The sequence below is a fragment of the Astyanax mexicanus genome, unplaced genomic scaffold, assembly GCF_023375975.1.
Source record: "Astyanax mexicanus isolate ESR-SI-001 unplaced genomic scaffold, AstMex3_surface scaffold_50, whole genome shotgun sequence".
Classification (NCBI taxonomy): domain Eukaryota; kingdom Metazoa; phylum Chordata; class Actinopteri; order Characiformes; family Acestrorhamphidae; genus Astyanax; species Astyanax mexicanus.
Genome location: NW_026040060.1, coordinates 436027 through 453526, shown reverse-complemented (window position 1 = coordinate 453526; position 17500 = coordinate 436027). Strand labels below are relative to the sequence as shown.

Below are 17500 nucleotides of genomic sequence, written 5' to 3'. Positions count from 1 at the left end.
TAGTGTGTGTGAGTGTATAGTGTGTGTGAGTGTATAGTGTCCCTGTGTATAGTGTATGTGTATAGTGTATGTGTATAGTGTGTGTGAGTGTATAGTGTCTCTGTGTATAGTGTATGTGTATGTGTATAGTGTATGTGTATAGTGTATGTGTATAGTGTGTGTGAGTGTATAGTGTCTCTGTGTATAGTGTATTTGTATAGTGTATGTGTATAGTGTATGTGTATAGTGTGTGTGAGTGTATAGTGTCTCTGTGTATAGTGTATGTGTATAGTGTATGTGTATAGTGTACGTGTATGTGTATAGTGTATGTGTATAGTGTGTGTGAGTGTATAGTGTCTCTGTGTATAGTGTATGTGTATAGAGTATGTGTATAGTGTATGTGTATAGTGTATGTGTATGTGTATAGTGTGTGTGAGTGTATAGTGTCTCTGTGTATAGTGTATGTGTATAGTGTATGTGTATAGTGTCTCTGTGTATAGTGTGTGTGAGTGTATAGTGTCTCTGTGTATAGTGTATGTGTATAGTGTATGTGTATAGTGTGTGTGAGTGTATAGTGTCTCTGTGTATAGTGTATGTGTATAGTGTATGTGTATAGTGTACGTGTATGTGTATAGTGTATGTGTATAGTGTGTGTGAGTGTATAGTGTCTCTGTGTATAGAGTATGTGTATAGAGTATGTGTATAGTGCATGTGTATAGTGTATGTGTATGTGTATAGTGTGTGAGTGTATAGTGTCTCTGTGTATAGTGTATGTGTATAGTGTGTGTATAGTGTGTGTGAGTGTATAGTGTCTCTGTGTATAGTGTATGTGTATAGTGTATGTGTATAGTGTATGTGTATGTATATAGTGTGTGTGAGTGTATAGTGTCTCTGTGTATAGTGTATGTGTATAGTGTATGTGTATAGTGTATGTGTATAGTGTCTCTGTGTATAGTGTATGTGTATGTGTATGTATATAGTGTGTGTGAGTGTATAGTGTCTCTGTGTATAGTGTATGTGTATAGTGTATGTGTATAGTGTATGTGTATAGTGTATGTGTATAGTGTATGTGTATAGTGTCTCTGTGTATAGTGTCTCTGTGTATAGTGTATGTGTATAGTGTATGTGTATAGTGTGTGAGTGTATAGTGTCTCTGTGTATAGTGTATGTGTATAGTGCATGTGTATAGTGTATGTGTATAGTGTATGTGTATAGTGTATGTGTATGTATATAGTGTGTGTGAGAGTATAGTGTCTCTGTGTATAGTGTATGTGTATAGTGTATATGTATAGTGTCTCTGTGTATAGTGTATGTGTATAGTGTCTCTGTGTATAGTGTATGTGTATAGTGTATGTGTATAGTGTATGTGTATGTATATAGTGTGTGTGAGTGTATAGTGTCTCTGTGTATAGTGTCTCTGTGTATAGTGTATGTGTATAGTGTATGTGTATAGTGTCTCTGTGTATAGTGTATGTGTATAGTGTATGTGTATAGTGTCTCTGTGTATAGTGTCTCTGTGTATAGTGTCTCTGTGTATAGTGTATGTGTATAGTGTCTCTTTGTATAGTGTATGTGTATAGTGTATGTGTATAGTGTATGTGTATAGTGTATGTGTATAGACCGTTTCAATGAGGGAAAACAATAACAGAGCTACTGCGCATGTCTGTTCCTTCGACGCTTCTGGTGGCGCTATTTTCAACTATACAGCTGTCAAAATAAGAGTGCATATTTCACAAATCTCCCAAAAACAGAGGAAACATACGGTCAGAAATTAGTAATTAATGATCAAACCTCTTTTTCTGATCATTTTGTTAAGGATTTATGAGGGAAGTTTTTTTCCTCTGATTAAAACGCTTATCAGAGGTGATCTACCCAGATGTGAATCAGTATCTTGTTGAAACGGAGTGTGTTACACCAGAGAGGCAGTGAAAGCGTACTGCAGTTTAGACCCATATAATTACTTTCTCAGTGTAAAAGTTGTGAATATTTTTTTTCTGTAGTAGAGAAGCATCACTATAGTGTATGGTGAGGTTGGAGCAAGTCAGACGCTATCCAACACGTACTCTGCATGATTTATAGATAAGAAGGAGTGAGGAGTTGTGAGAAAAACGACAGCACGCGTGTTTACTATGGAGGACCAAAAATAACATAAGTATAAATAAATAAATGCAATAAATGTAGAAATAAATAAGTATATAAATAAATGAATAAATATATAAATGTTGAAATAAATACATATATTAATAAATGCACATATTAATGAATAAATAATTAAATAAATACACATATAAATAATTGTATAGGTAAATAAATAAATGAATGGAAATGTGGAAATAAATTAATAAATAAATGTAGAAATGTGCATTTATTTATTTATACTTATGTCATTTTTGGTCCTCCATAGTTTACTTGTTAAAAAACAATTTGAGAATCTGCTGGTAAGAATCTGATTTTCAGTGTTTGTGACTCAGATTAGGGGAAGTTTGCAGTCATGTTGCAGCAGTTCTTGTGGATGTGGAACAGTGTGTAAGGGAAGGTGTGTGTGTGTATAGTGTCTGTGTATAGAGTCAGAGGAGGCTTTTTCTCATGAAATATCATGTGTTTGATTTGTATCTGGAAGAGTGATGAAGGTTAGTGTTTCTGAAATTTGAGTGCTGGTGTTCGGGAGTCTTGGTGTTCGGGAGTGCTGGTGTTCGGGAGTGCTGGTTTTCGGGAGTGCTGGTTTTCGGGAGTGCTGGTGTTCGGGAGTGCTGGTTTTCGGGAGTGCTGGTTTTCGGGAGTGCTGGTGTTCGGGAGTGCTGGTTTTCGGGAGTGCTGGTGTTCGGGAGTGCTGGTGTTCGGGAGTGCTGGTTTTCGGGAGTGCTGGTGTTCGGGAGTGCTGTTGTTCGGGAGTGCTGGTTTTCGGGAGTGCTGGTGTTCGGGAGTGCTGGTTTTCGGGAGTGCTGGTGTTCGGGAGTGCTGGTGTTCGGGAGTGCTGGTGTTCGGGAGTGCTGGTGTTCGGGAGTCCTGGTGTTCGGGAGTGCTGGTGTTCGGGAGTCTTGATGTTCGGGAGTCCTGATGTTGGGGAGTGCTGGTGTTCGGGAGTGCTGGTGTTCGAGCGTGATGGGGTTCGGGAGTGTTGGTATTTGGGAGTGCTGGTGTCTGGGAGTCTTGGTGTTCGGGAGTCCTTTTTTTCGGGAGTCTTGGTGTTCGGGAGTGCTGGTGTTCGGGAGTCCTGGTGTTCTGGAGTCCTGGTGGTCGGGAGTCTTGGTGTTCGGGAGTCTTGGTGTTCGAGAGTGCTGGTGTTTGGGAGTCTTGGTGTTCGGGAGTCTTGGTGTTTGGGAGTGCTGGTGTTTGGGAGTCTTGGTGTTTGAGAGTGCTAGTGTTCGGGAGTCTTGGTGTTCGGGAGTGCTGGTGTTCGGGAGTGCTGGTGTTCGGAAGTGCTGGTGTTCGGGAGTGCTGGTGTTCGGGAGTCTTAGTGTTCGGGAGTGCTGGTGTTCGGGAATCTTGGTGTTCGGGAGTCTTGATGTTCGGTAGTGCTGGTGTTCGGTAGTCCTGTTGTTTGGGAGTGCTGGTGTTCGGGAGTGCTGGTGTTCGAGAGTGATGGTGTTCAGGAGTGTTGGTGTTTGGGAGTGCTGGTGTTCGGGAGTCCTTTTGTTCGGGAGTGCTGGTGTTCGGGAGTGCTGGTGTTCGGGAGTGCTGGTGTTCGAGAGTGCTGGTGTTCGAGAGTGCTGGTGTTCGGGAGTGCTGGTGTTCGGGAGTCCTGGTGTTCGGGAATGCTGGTGTTCTGGAATGCTGGTGTTCGAGAGTGCTGGTGTTCGGGAGTGCTGGTGTTCGGAAGTGCTGGTGTTCGGGAGTGCTGGTGTTTGGGAGTGCTGGTGTTCGAGAGTGCTGGTGTTCGGGAGTGCTGGTGTTCGGGAGTGCTGGTGTTCAGGAGTGCTGGTGTTCAGGAGTGCTGGTGTTTGGGAGTGCTGGTGTTTGGGAGTGCTGGTGTCTGGGAATCCTGCTGTTCGGGAGTGCTGGTGTCTGGGAATCCTGCTGTTCCAGAGTCTTGGTGTTCGTGAGTGCTGGTGTTCGGGAGTCCTGGTTTTCGGGAGTGCTGGTGTTCGGGAGTGGTGGTTTTTGGGAGTGCTGGTGTTCGGGAGTGCTGGTGTTCGGGAGTGCTGGTGTTCGGGAGTGCTGGTGTTCGAGAGTGCTGGTGTTCGGGAGTGCTGGTGTTCGGGAGTGCTAGTGTTCGGGAGTCTTGGTGTTCGGGAGTGCTGGTGTTCAGGAGTCTTGGTGTTCGGGAGTGCTGGTGTTAGGGAGTGCTGGTGTTCAGGAGTGCTGGTGTTCGGGAGTCTTGGTGTTCAGTATCACTGGGAGAATCCTTAATCTATAAATGAAGAAACAAGAAATGCTGTAACTCCCTCTTTGATCTAGTTGATCTGTTTGATCTGATCTATTTGATCTGTACGATCTGTTTGATCTATTTGATCTGTATGATATATTTGATCTGTTTGATCTGTATGATCTATTTGATCTATGTGATCTGTTTGATCTGTATGATCTCTTTGATCTGTTTGATCTGCACGTCACAATATTCAGACAGTTTTCAGAAATATAAGGGAAGGTGTGTGTGTGTATAGTGTCTGTGTATAGAGTCAGAGGAGGCTTTTTCTCATGAAATATCATGTGTTTGATTTGTATCTGGAAGAGTGATGAAGGTTAGTGTTTCTGAAATTTGAGTGCTGGTGTTCGGGAGTCTTGGTGTTCGGGAGTCTTGGTGTTCGGGAGTCTTGGTGTTCGGGAGTCCTGGTGTTTGGGAGTGCTGGTGTTCTGGAGTGCTGGTGTTCGAGAGTGATGGTGTTCGGGAGTGTTGGTGTTTGGGAGTGCTGGTGTCTGGGAATCCTGCTGTTCGGGAGTCCTTTTGTTCGGGACTCTTGGTGTTCGGGAGTGCTGGTGTTCAGGAGTACTGGTGTTCGGGAGTACTGGTGTTCGGGAGTCTTGGTGTTCGGGAGTGCTGGTGTTCGGGAGTGCTGGTGTTCGGGAGTCCTGGTGTTCGGGAGTGCTGGTGTTCGGGAGTCTTGGTGTTCGGGAGTGCTGGTGTTCGGGAGTCCTGGTGTTCGGGAGTCCTGGTGTTCGGGAGTGCTGGTGTTCGGGAGTGCTGGTGTTCGGGAGTGCTGGTGTTCGGAAGTGCTGGTGTTCGGGAGTGCTGGTGTTCGGGAGTCCTGGTGTTCGGGAGTCTTGGTGTTCGGGAGTGCTGGTGTTCGGGAGTGCTGGTGTTCGGGAGTCCTGGTGTTCGGGAGTGCTGGTGTTCGGGAGTGCTGGTGTTCGGGAGTCTTGGTGTTCGGGAGTACTGGTGTTCGGGAGTACTGGTGTTCGGGAGTCCTGGTGTTCGGGAGTCTTGGTGTTCGGGAGAGCTGTTGTTCGGGAGTGCTGGTTATCGGGAGTGCTGGTGTTCGGGAGTGCTGGTGTTCGGGAGTCCTGGTGTTCGGGAGTGCTGGTGTTCGGGAGTCTTGGTGTTCGGGAGTCCTGGTGATCGGGAGAGCTGTTGTTCGGGAGGGCTGGTTTTCGGGAGTGCTGGTGTTCGGGAGTGCTGGTGTTCGGGAGTGCTGGTGTTCGGGAGTGCTGGTGTTCGGGAGTCTTGATGTTTGGGAGTCCTGGTGTTGGGGAGTGCTGGTGTTCGGGAGTGCTGGTGTTCGAGCGTGATGGGGTTCGGGAGTGTTGGTATTTGGGAGTGCTGGTGTCTGGGAGTCTTGGTGTTCGGGAGTCCTTTTTTTCGGGAGTCTTGGTGTTCGGGAGTGCTGGTGTTCGGGAGTCCTGGTGTTCTGGAGTCCTGGTGGTCGGGAGTCCTGGTGGTCGGGAGTCTTGGTGTTCGGGAGTCTTGGTGCTCGAGAGTGCTGGTGTTCGGGAGTCTTGGTGTTCGGGAGTCTTGGTGTTCGGGAGTGCTGGTGTTCGGGAGTCTTGGTGTTTGGGAGTGCTAGTGTTCGGGAGTCTTGGTGTTCGGGAGTGCTGGTGTTCGGGAGTGCTGGTGTTCGGAAGTGCTGGTGTTCAGGAGTCCTGGTGTTCGGGAGTCCTGGTGTTCGGGAGTCTTGGTGTTCGGGAGTGCTGGTGTTCGGGAGTGCTGGTGTTCGGGAGTCCTGGTGTTCGGGAGTGCTGCTGTTCGGGAGTGCTGGTGTTCGGGAGTCTTGGTGTTCGGGAGTACTGGTGTTCGGGAGTCCTGGTGTTCGGGAGTCTTGGTGTTCGGGAGTCCTGGTGATCGGGAGAGCTGTTGTTCGGGAGTGCTGGTTATCGGGAGTGCTGGTGTTCGGGAGTGCTGGTGTTTCGGAGTGCTGGTGTTCGGGAGTCTTGGTGTTCGGGAGTACTGGTGTTCGGGAGTCCTGGTGTTTGGGAGTCTTGGTGTTCGGGAGTCCTGGTGATCGGGAGAGCTGTTGTTCGGGAGTGCTGGTTTTCGGGAGTGCTGGTGTTCGGGAGTGCTGGTGTTCGGGAGTGCTGGTGTTCGGGAGTGCTGGTGTTCGGGAGTCTTGATGTTTGGGAGTCCTGGTGTTGGGGAGTGCTGGTGTTCGGGAGTGCTGGTGTTCGAGCGTGATGGGGTTCGGGAGTGTTGGTATTTGGGAGTGCTGGTGTCTGGGAGTCTTGGTGTTCGGGAGTCCTTTTTTTCGGGAGTCTTGGTGTTCGGGAGTGCTGGTGTTCGGGAGTCCTGGTGTTCTGGAGTCCTGGTGGTCGGGAGTCCTGGTGGTCGGGAGTCTTGGTGTTCGGGAGTCTTGGTGTTCGAGAGTGCTGGTGTTTGGGAGTCTTGGTGTTCGGGAGTCTTGGTGTTCGGGAGTGCTGGTGTTCGGGAGTCTTGGTGTTTGGGAGTGCTAGTGTTCGGGAGTCTTGGTGTTCGGGAGTGCTGGTGTTCGGGAGTGCTGGTGTTCGGAAGTGCTGGTGTTCGGGAGTCCTGGTGTTCGGGAATGCTGGTGTTCTGGAGTGCTGGTGTTCGGGAGTCTTGGTGTTCGGGAGTCTTGATGTTCGGGAGTGCTGGTGTTTGGTAGTCCTGTTGTTTGGGAGTGCTGGTGTTCGGGAGTGCTGGTGTTCGGGAGTCTTGGTGTTCGGGAGTCTTGGTGTTCGGGAGTACTGGTGTTCGGGAGTCCTGGTGTTCGGGAGTCTTGGTGTTCGGGAGTCCTGGTGATCGGGAGAGCTGTTGTTCGGGAGTGCTGGTTATCGGGAGTGCTGGTGTTCGGGAGTGCTGGTGTTCGGGAGTCCTGGTGTTCGGGAGTGCTGGTGTTCGGGAGTCTTGGTGTTCGGGAGTACTGGTGTTCGGGAGTCCTGGTGTTTGGGAGTCTGGGTGTTCGGGAGTCCTGGTGATCGGGAGAGCTGTTGTTCGGGAGTGCTGGTTTTCGGGAGTGCTGGTGTTCAGGAGTGCTGGTGTTCGGGAGTGCTGGTGTTCGGGAGTGCTGGTGTTCGGGAGTCTTGATGTTTGGGAGTCCTGGTGTTGGGGAGTGCTGGTGTTCGGGAGTGCTGGTGTTCGAGCGTGATGGGGTTCGGGAGTGTTGGTATTTGGGAGTGCTGGTGTCTGGGAGTCTTGGTGTTCGGGAGTCCTTTTTTTCGGGAGTCTTGGTGTTCGGGAGTGCTGGTGTTCGGGAGTCCTGGTGTTCTGGAGTCCTGGTGGTCGGGAGTCCTGGTGGTCGGGAGTCTTGGTGTTCGGGAGTCTTGGTGTTCGAGAGTGCTGGTGTTTGGGAGTCTTGGTGTTCGGGAGTCTTGGTGTTCGGGAGTGCTGGTGTTCGGGAGTCTTGGTGTTTGGGAGTGCTAGTGTTCGGGAGTCTTGGTGTTCGGGAGTGCTGGTGTTCGGGAGTGCTGGTGTTCGGAAGTGCTGGTGTTCGGGAGTCCTGGTGTTCGGGAATGCTGGTGTTCTGGAGTGCTGGTGTTCGGGAGTCTTGGTGTTCGGGAGTCTTGATGTTCGGGAGTGCTGGTGTTTGGTAGTCCTGTTGTTTGGGAGTGCTGGTGTTCGGGAGTGCTGGTGTTCGAGAGTGATGGTGTTCAGGAGTGTTGGTGTTTGGGAGTGCTGGTGTTCGGGAGTCCCTTTGTTCGGGAGTGCTGGTGTTCGAGAGTGCTGGTGTTCGAGAGTGCTGGTGTTCGGGAGTGCTGGTGTTCGGGAGTGCTGGTGTTCGGGAGTCCTGGTGTTCGGGAATGCTGGTGTTCGGGAGTGCTGGTGTTCGGGAGTGCTGGTGTTCGGGAGTGCTGGTGTTCGGGAGTGCTGGTGTTTGGGAGTGCTGGTGTTCGAGAGTGCTGGTGTTCGGGAGTGCTGGTGTTCGGGAGTGCTGGTGTTCGCGAGCGCTGGTGTTCGGGAGTGCTGGTGTTTGGGAGTGCTGGTGTCTGGGAATCCTGCTGTTCGGGAGTGCTGGTGTCTGGGAATCCTGCTGTTCCAGAGTCTTGGTGTTCGTGAGTGCTGGTGTTTGGGAGTCCTGGTTTTCGGGAGTGCTGGTGTTCGGGAGTGGTGGTTTTCGGGAGTGCTGGTGTTCGGGAGTGGTGGTTTTCCGGAGTGCTGGTGTTCGGGAGTGCTGGTGTTCGGGAGTGCTGGTGTTCGGGAGTCTTGGTGTTCGGGAGTGCTGGTGTTCAGGAGTCTTGGTGTTCTGGAGTGCTGGTGTTCGGGAGTCTTGGTGTTAGGGAGTGCTGGTGTTAGGGAGTGCTGGTGTTCGGGAGTGCTGGTGTTCGGGAGTCTTGGTGTTCGGGAGTGCTGGTGTTCAGGAGTCTTGGTGTTCGGGAGTGCTGGTGTTCAGGAGTGCTGGTGTTCGGGAGTCTTGGTGTTCAGTATCACTGGGAGAATCCTTAATCTATAAATGAAGAAACAAGAAATGCTGTAACTCCCTCTTTGATCTAGTTGATCTGTTTGATCTGATCTATTTGATCTGTACGATCTGTTTGATCTATTTGATCTGTATGATATATTTGATCTGTTTGATCTGTATGATCTCTTTGATCTGTACGTCACAATATTCAGACAGTTTTCAGAAATATTTTGTTTCCTTTTGTTTTTTACATTGTATATGGAAACAAAAAGTATAAAATATTTGTGTGTGTGTGTGTGTACACAGATGTGTGTGTATGCAGATGTGTGTGTATGCAGATGTGTGTGTATGCAGATGTGTGTGTATGCAGATGTGTGTGCTTATGCAGACGTGAGTGTGTGTGTTTGTGTGAGTGTGCTTAAGCCAGTAGATTTAACCCAGTCTTTGAAACTGATCTCCGCGGCCACAAATACACACGCTTTTATCTCTGGCTGCACATACCTGCCTTTACCAAAATAACTCCCCCATTATCACTGCAGCCCCAACACTGTCTGTGTGTGTGTGTGAGTAAGTGTGTGTGTCTGTGTGTGTGTGTGTCTGTGTGTGTGTGTCTGTACTGATATGTGACTTATATGTATGTGCAGAATTAACTGACAGTGGAAAGTTGTAGCTTTTCCATGCGTCATTGTTTTACACACACAGACACACACACACACACACACACACACACACACAGACACAGTTTGTCTTATAAGTGTGAGCTTCAGTACTGTGAACGGTTCAGTGGGAGCATGTGTGAAGTCAGTAATGCTGTTCCCTTTAATATTATTAACACAATATCTCTCTATTACATAATTAATAAATAAACCAATAATGGTGAAAACGTGTTTGTGCCAGTCGTGCTCAGGCACTGTAAAATCAGCTGGGGTTGGTTCCAGTGGAAATCTGTACCATAAAATTTATCATATAAAATGTCCTGTACATATCACTGAACTGTTAGTGTTCACTACTAGGGGTGACCGACTGTCACTGTGAGATGCTCCTCAGAACCTGAGTCATACCAACAGATTGTTGGGGCAGTGTGTTGCTCCACAGCAAAGACCTCTAAACTCAAACCTGACCGCCATCAGAACCCAAACAGAACCTGGATTCATCACTGAGTGTGTGTAGTGAAGTCGTGTCCAGTGCTCACCGATCTCTCTCCAAGAGGTTCACTATGCAGATGTAGTGTCTGAAATCACTGACCTGTACATTTACACACTGTTTCTAAAAGTGATAAAAGGATAATGTGTGTGTGATCAGGGCTGAGTGCGAGACGACTCAGCAGGTCTGGGAGTCGCGGAGGTCTGCGATGCGGAAGTGTTCCAGCGTGTCCTCCTCATCTCCACCCAGTGCCGCCCGCCGCCTCTACAGGAACCTGTCCGGAAAGTTCCGCCCCGGCCCGGCCGCCGCCGCCAGACCCTCCAACAGGGAGCATGTTCACCACGCTGCCCCGGTGAGAACATACTCGCACCAGCACCGCACTGCGCCTGTACGCCTGTAGAGCACATTTATATAGAGGTGTTTCTAGTAAAGCGTCTAGAAACTGGAAACACATTATAAGAGCATAGTAACGGGGTACAGGCTGACAGTGTGTGTGTGTGTGTGTGTAGTTGCAGGGTAACAGGCTGTTGTTCGAGGCGGTGGAGCAGCAGGATCTGGATCTGGTCCAGAAGCTGCTGAAGGAGTTCAGCTCTGAAGATCTGGATCTGAAAACTCCGAACAGCGACGGCCTTCTTCCCCTCGACATCTCCATCCTCACCAACAACGTCCCCATAACCAGAACCCTGCTGCTGCACGGAGCTACAGAGAGTCCCCACTGTGAGTACTAAACACACACACACACACACACACACAAACACACTACACACACACACTATACACCCTATACACACACACTATACACCCTATACACACACACACACACAAACACACTACACACACACACTATACACCCTATACACACACACACACACACACACTATACACCCTATACACACACACTATACACCCTATACACACACACACACACACACAAACACACAACACACACTACACGCACTAAACACACACACTATACACACTAAACACACACACACAAACACACTACACACACACACTATACACCCTATACACACACACACACACACAAACACACAACACACACACTACACACACACACACTATACACACTAAACACACACACACAAACACACAAACACACTACACACACACTACACACACACACACTATACACACACACACACACACACACACTATACACCCTATACACACAACACACACACTACACACACTAAACACACACACACAAACACACTACACACACACACTATACACACACACACACACACAAACAAACACACTACACACACACTACACGCACTATACACACACACACTATACACACTATACACACTAAACACACACACTACACACACACACTATACACCCTATACACACACACACACTATACACACACACACACACACACACTATACACCCTATACACACACACACTATACACACACACACACTATACACACTATACACACTAAACACACACACACACACACACACACAAACACACTACACACACACTACACACACTAAACACACACACTACACACACACTACACACACACTACACGCACTATACACACTAAACACACACACAAACACACTACACGCACTATACACACTAAACACACACACAAACACACTACACGCACTATACACACTATACACACTACACGCACTAAACACACACACACAAACACACTACACGCACTATACACACACACACTATACACACTAAACACACACACACACTACACACACTATACACACTAAACACACTAAACACACACTATACACAGTACACACACACTCTATACACACTATACACACACACTATACACACTATACACACTAAACACACACACATACACACACACTATACACACTGCACACACACACACTATACACACTAAACACACACACATACACACACACACTATACACACTACACACACACACTATACACACTACACACACACACTATACACACTAAACACACACACACACATACACACACTACACACACTATACACACACACTATACACACTACACACACACACACACTACACACACACTATATACACTACACACACTATACACACACACTATACACACTACACACACACACACACTACACACTACACACACACTATATACACTACACACACTATACACACACACTATACACACTACACACACACACACACTACACACTACACACACACTATATACACTACACACACTATACACACACACTATACACACTACACACACACACACACTACACACTACACACACACTATATACACTACACACACTATACACACACACACTATACACACTACACACACACAAACACACACACACTATACACACTACACACACACACACTTTACACACACACACACACACAAACACACTACACACACACACACACTATACACACTACACACACACACACACTATACACACTAAACACACACACACATACACACACACACACTATACACACACCATACACACACACACACACTATACACATACACACACACACACTATACACACACCATACACACACAGACACACACTATACACATATACACACACACTATACACACTATACACACACACACTATACACACTACACACACACACACTATACACACTACACACACACACACACTATACACACTACACACACACACACACTATACACACTAAACACACACACACTATACACACTAAACACACACACACATACACACACACACACTATACACACACCATACACACACACACTATACACATACACACACACACACTATACACATACACACACACACTATACACACTATACACACACACACTATACACACTATACACACACACACACACACACTATACACACACACACACAAACACACTACACACACACACACACTCTATACACACTATACACACACACTATACACACTAAACACACACACACACACACATACACACACACACACACACTATACACATACACACACACACTATACACACACACACACTATACACACACACACACACACACACACACTATACACATACACACACACTATACACACTACACACACTATACACACACATACACACACACACACTATACACACATACACACACACACACTATACACACACATACACACACACTATACACACTACACACACACTACACACACACAATACACACTACACACACACACTATACACACTACACACACACACACACACTATACACACACACACACAATACACATACACACACACACTCTATACACACTATACACACACTATACACACTACACAAACACACACACACTATACACACTAAACACACACACACACTATACACACACACACTATACACACTTACACTATACACACTATACACACACTATACACACACACTATATACAGTATACACACACTATACACACTACACACACACTATACACACACACACTACACACACTATACACACAGACACACATGCTACACACACTATATACTGTATATATGCGTGTGTATGTATGTGTGTGTATATATATGTGTGTGTGTTTGTGTGTGTGTATATATGTGTATATATGTGTGTGTACAGATGTGTGTGTGTGTTTTATATATATATATATAAATGTGTATAGATGTGTGTATATGTGTTAATATATGTGTGTATAGATATGTGTATATATATGTGTGTGTATATATGTGCGTGTATACATGTGTGTGTATATGTGTGTATATGTGTTAATATATGTGTATGTGTACAGATGTGTGTGCGTGTGTATGTGTTAATATATGTGTGTGTGTGTGTGTATATATGTGTGTATATGTGTGTGTACAGATGTGTGTGCGTGTGTATATGTGTTAATATGTGTGTGTGTGTGCATATGTGTGTGTATATATGTGTGTACAGATGTGTGTGCCTGTGTATATATGTGTTAATATATGTGTGTGTGTATATATGTGTATAGATATGTGTGTATATATGTGTGTTTTTGTGTGTATATGTGTGTACAGATGTGTGTGTGTATATATGTGTTAATATATGTGTGTGTATATGTATATATATATATATGTGTATAGATATGTATATATGTGTATATGTATATATGTGTATAGATATATAATATATGTGTGTGTATAGATGTGTGTGTATATATATGTGTGTATATATGTGTGTATAGATGTGTGTGTGTATATATGTGTGTATACATGTGTGTGTATATATGTGTGTACAGATGTGTGTGCGTGTGTATATATGTGTTAATATATGTGTGTGTGTATATGTGTATAGATATGTGTGTGTATGTGTGTGTGTTTGTGTGTGTATATGTGTGTACAGATGTGTGTGCGTGTGTATATATGTGTTAATATATATGTGTATAGATGTGTGTGTGTATATATGTGTGTATACATGTGTGTGTGTATATGTGTGTACAGATGTGTGTGCGTGTGTATATATGTGTTAATATATGTGTGTGTGTATATATGTGTATAGATATGTGTGTGTATATATGTGTGTGTGTGTATATGTGTGTGTACAGATGTGTGTGCGTGTGTATATATGTGTTAATATATGTGTGTGTATATATGTGTATAGATATGTGTGTGTATATATGTGTGTGTGTTTGTGTGTGTGTATATGTGTCAGTACAGATGTGTGTGCGTGTGTATATATGTGTTAATATATGTGTGTGTGTATATATGTGTATATAGATGTGTGTGTGTATATATGTGTGTGTGTGTATATGTGTGTGTACAGATGTGTGTGCATGTGTATATATGTGTTAATATATGTGTGTGTGTACAGATGTGTGTGCGTGTGTATATATGTGTTAATATATGTGTGTGTGTGTACAGATGTGTGTGCGTGTGTATATATGTGTTAATATATGTGTGTGTGTGTACAGATGTGTGTGCGTGTGTATATATGTGTTAATATATGTGTGTGTGTACAGATGTGTGTGCGTGTGTGTATATATGTGTTAATATATGTGTGTGTGTGTACAGATGTGTGTGCGTGTGTATAAATGTGTTAATATATGTGTGTGTACAGATGTGTGTGCGTGTGTATATATGTGTTAATATATGTGTGTGTACAGATGTGTGTGCGTGTGTATATATGTGTTAATATATGTGTGTGTGTGCACGCACGCAGTTATGGATCCAGAGAGCCGGGCTGTTCACCTGACCGCTTTGGTGCAAGAGGCGGAGCTTCGGGTTTCTGAACTTGTTGCACGGGTCAGAGGGGTGGGGCCAGCAGAGAGGGAGGAGACAGAGAGAGAGCAACAGCTAAAGGCCTGGGAGTGGAGGCTCCGCCTCTACAAACGCATGCAGACCGGATACACACATGCAAGTGAGTAACACACACGCACACACACACACACGCACACACACACACACACACTTACAATACACACACACACACACACACACACACACACTCACTCTACATTACATTACATTACATTACATTTGGCAGACGCTTTTGTCCAAAGCGACTTACAATAGTCAAGTACAATGTAAAATAAGTTTAAAGGAAAAACATCTTTGGATAGGGATAAAAGGAGGTCAAAGGGGAATAATAGGATAGAGGAGTGAAGGAGAGGAAGAAGGAAATGAGGTTAGAAGTAGTTAGTGTGTTAGAGGTGTTAGGAGAGTAAGTGCTCTTTGAAGAGCTCCGTCTTCAGGAGTTTATTAAAGATAGTGAGAGATTCTCCTGATCTGGTAGTAGAAGGTAGTTAGTTAGAGGTGTTAGGAGAGTAAGTGCTCTTTGAAGAGCTCTGTCTTCAGGAGTTTATTAAAGATAGTGAGAGATTCTCCTGATCTGGTAGTAGAAGGTAGTTAGTTAGAGGTGTTAGGAGAGTAAGAGCTCTTTGAAGAGCTCTGTCTTCAGGAGTTTATTAAAGATAGTGAGAGATTCTCCTGATCTGGTAGTAGAAGGTAGTTAGTTAGAGGTGTTAGGAGAGTAAGTGCTCTTTGAAGAGCTCAGTCTTCAGGAGTTTATTAAAGATAGTGAGAGATTCTCCTGATCTGGTAGTGGAAGGTAGTTAGTTAGAGGTGTTAGGAGAGTAAGTGCTCTTTGAAGAGCTCAGTCTTCAGGAGTTTCTTAAAGATAGTGAGAGATTCTCCTGATCTGGTAGTGGAAGGTAGTTAGTTAGAGGTGTTAGGAGAGTAAGTGCTCTTTGAAGAGCTCTGTCTTCAGGAGTTTATTAAAGATAGTGAGAGATTCTCCTGATCTGGTAGTGGAAGGTAGTTTGTTCCACCATTGGGGAACTCTGTATGAGAACAGTCTGGATTGCTTTGTGTGAATGTTTGGTAAAGCGAGGCGACGTTCACTGGAGGAGCGCAGCGGCCGGGAGGTAGCGTAAGCCTTTAGGAGTGAGTGCAGGTAGGAAGGAGCCTGTTCTGTATCACCTTGTAGGCGATTGTAAGAGCTTTGAATTTGATGCGAGCAGCAACCGGTAGCCAGTGGAGCTCAATGAGCAGCGGGGTGACATGTGCCCGTTTTGGCTGGTTGAAGACCAGACGTGCTGCTGCATTCTGGATCATCTGGAGTGGTTTTACTACACAGGCCGGGAGGCCAGTTAGCAGGGCATTGCAGTAGTTGAGGAGTGAGATGACGACCGCTTGTACCAGGAGTTGGGTGGCCTGTTGCGTCAAGAACGGTCTAATTTTTCAGATGTTATAGAGCACAAAGCGGCAGGACCGAGCAACTGAGGCCACATGGTGCGTGAAGGAGAGTTGGTCATCAACCAGAACACCCAGGTTCCTAGCAACCTTTGTCGGTGAGAGAGAGAGAGAGTCGATGCTTATAGAGAAGTTGTGTTGAAAAGATGGTTTTGCTGGTATGACCAGAAGTTCAGTCTTTGAGAGATTTAATTGAAGGTGATGCTCCCTCATCCATGAGGATATGTCAGAGAGACACTGCGATATCCGTGCAGAGATTGAGTTATCTTCAGGTGAGAACGACAGGTATAGCTGGGTGTCATCAGCAAAGCAATGGTAGGAAAATCCGTGTGAGCGGACAACCTGACCAAGAGAGGCAGTGTATATGGAGAAGAGAAGGGGTCCCAGTACCGAACCTTGGGGAACCCCAGTGGATAAGGAGCGGGCTGAGGACAGCTGTCCTTGCCACGACACCTTGAACGAGCGCCCAGTGAGGTCTGATCTGAACCATGACAGCACATTATCTGCGATCCCCATGTTTGAGAGTATAGTTAGGAGGAAGTCGTGGTTGACCGTGTCGAAGGCGGCCGAGAGGTCCAGCAGAATGAGCACTGAGGACTGACCTGCAGCTCTGGCAGTTTTCAACGCTTCAGTCACAGACAACAGAGCCGTCTCGGTAGAGTGTCCTTTCTTGAACCCAGATTGGTTCTGGTCCAGAAGGTCATTCTGGGAGAGGAAGCCAGAGACCTGATTTAGAACTGCTCTCTCGAGTGTTTTAGAGAGAAAGGGTAGCAGTGAGACCGGTCTGTAGTTATCAACCTGGGCGGGGTTGAGAGAAGGCTTTTTAAGCAGTGGTGTCACATGTGCTTGTTTGAAAGCAGTGGGGAAAACACCAGAAGTTAAGGAGGCATTGATCGTATGAGTGATCGCCGGATAGCTCTACA

At 46.0% G+C, this 17500-nt stretch overlaps 1 protein-coding gene across 17 annotated transcripts in view; it reads left to right on the top strand.

The window, feature by feature from the left end:
- The window catches only part of LOC103021387 (ankyrin repeat and fibronectin type-III domain-containing protein 1), a 314758-nt gene that overhangs the window by 25152 nt on the left and 272106 nt on the right, over positions 1-17500 (top strand). For 14 of the 17 annotated variants that reach the window (XM_049474004.1, XM_049474002.1, XM_049474001.1 and 11 more), the window contains exons 4-6: positions 10008-10200; positions 10358-10565; positions 15046-15243. The exons of 2 other annotated variants lie outside the window; for them this stretch is intronic. In XM_049474004.1, the coding sequence (XP_049329961.1) occupies positions 10008-10200; positions 10358-10565; positions 15046-15243 (599 nt within the window). The remainder of the gene's footprint in view (positions 1-10007; positions 10201-10357; positions 10566-15045; positions 15244-17500) is intronic. One more of the 17 variants, XM_049474000.1, reaches the window with a different exon arrangement.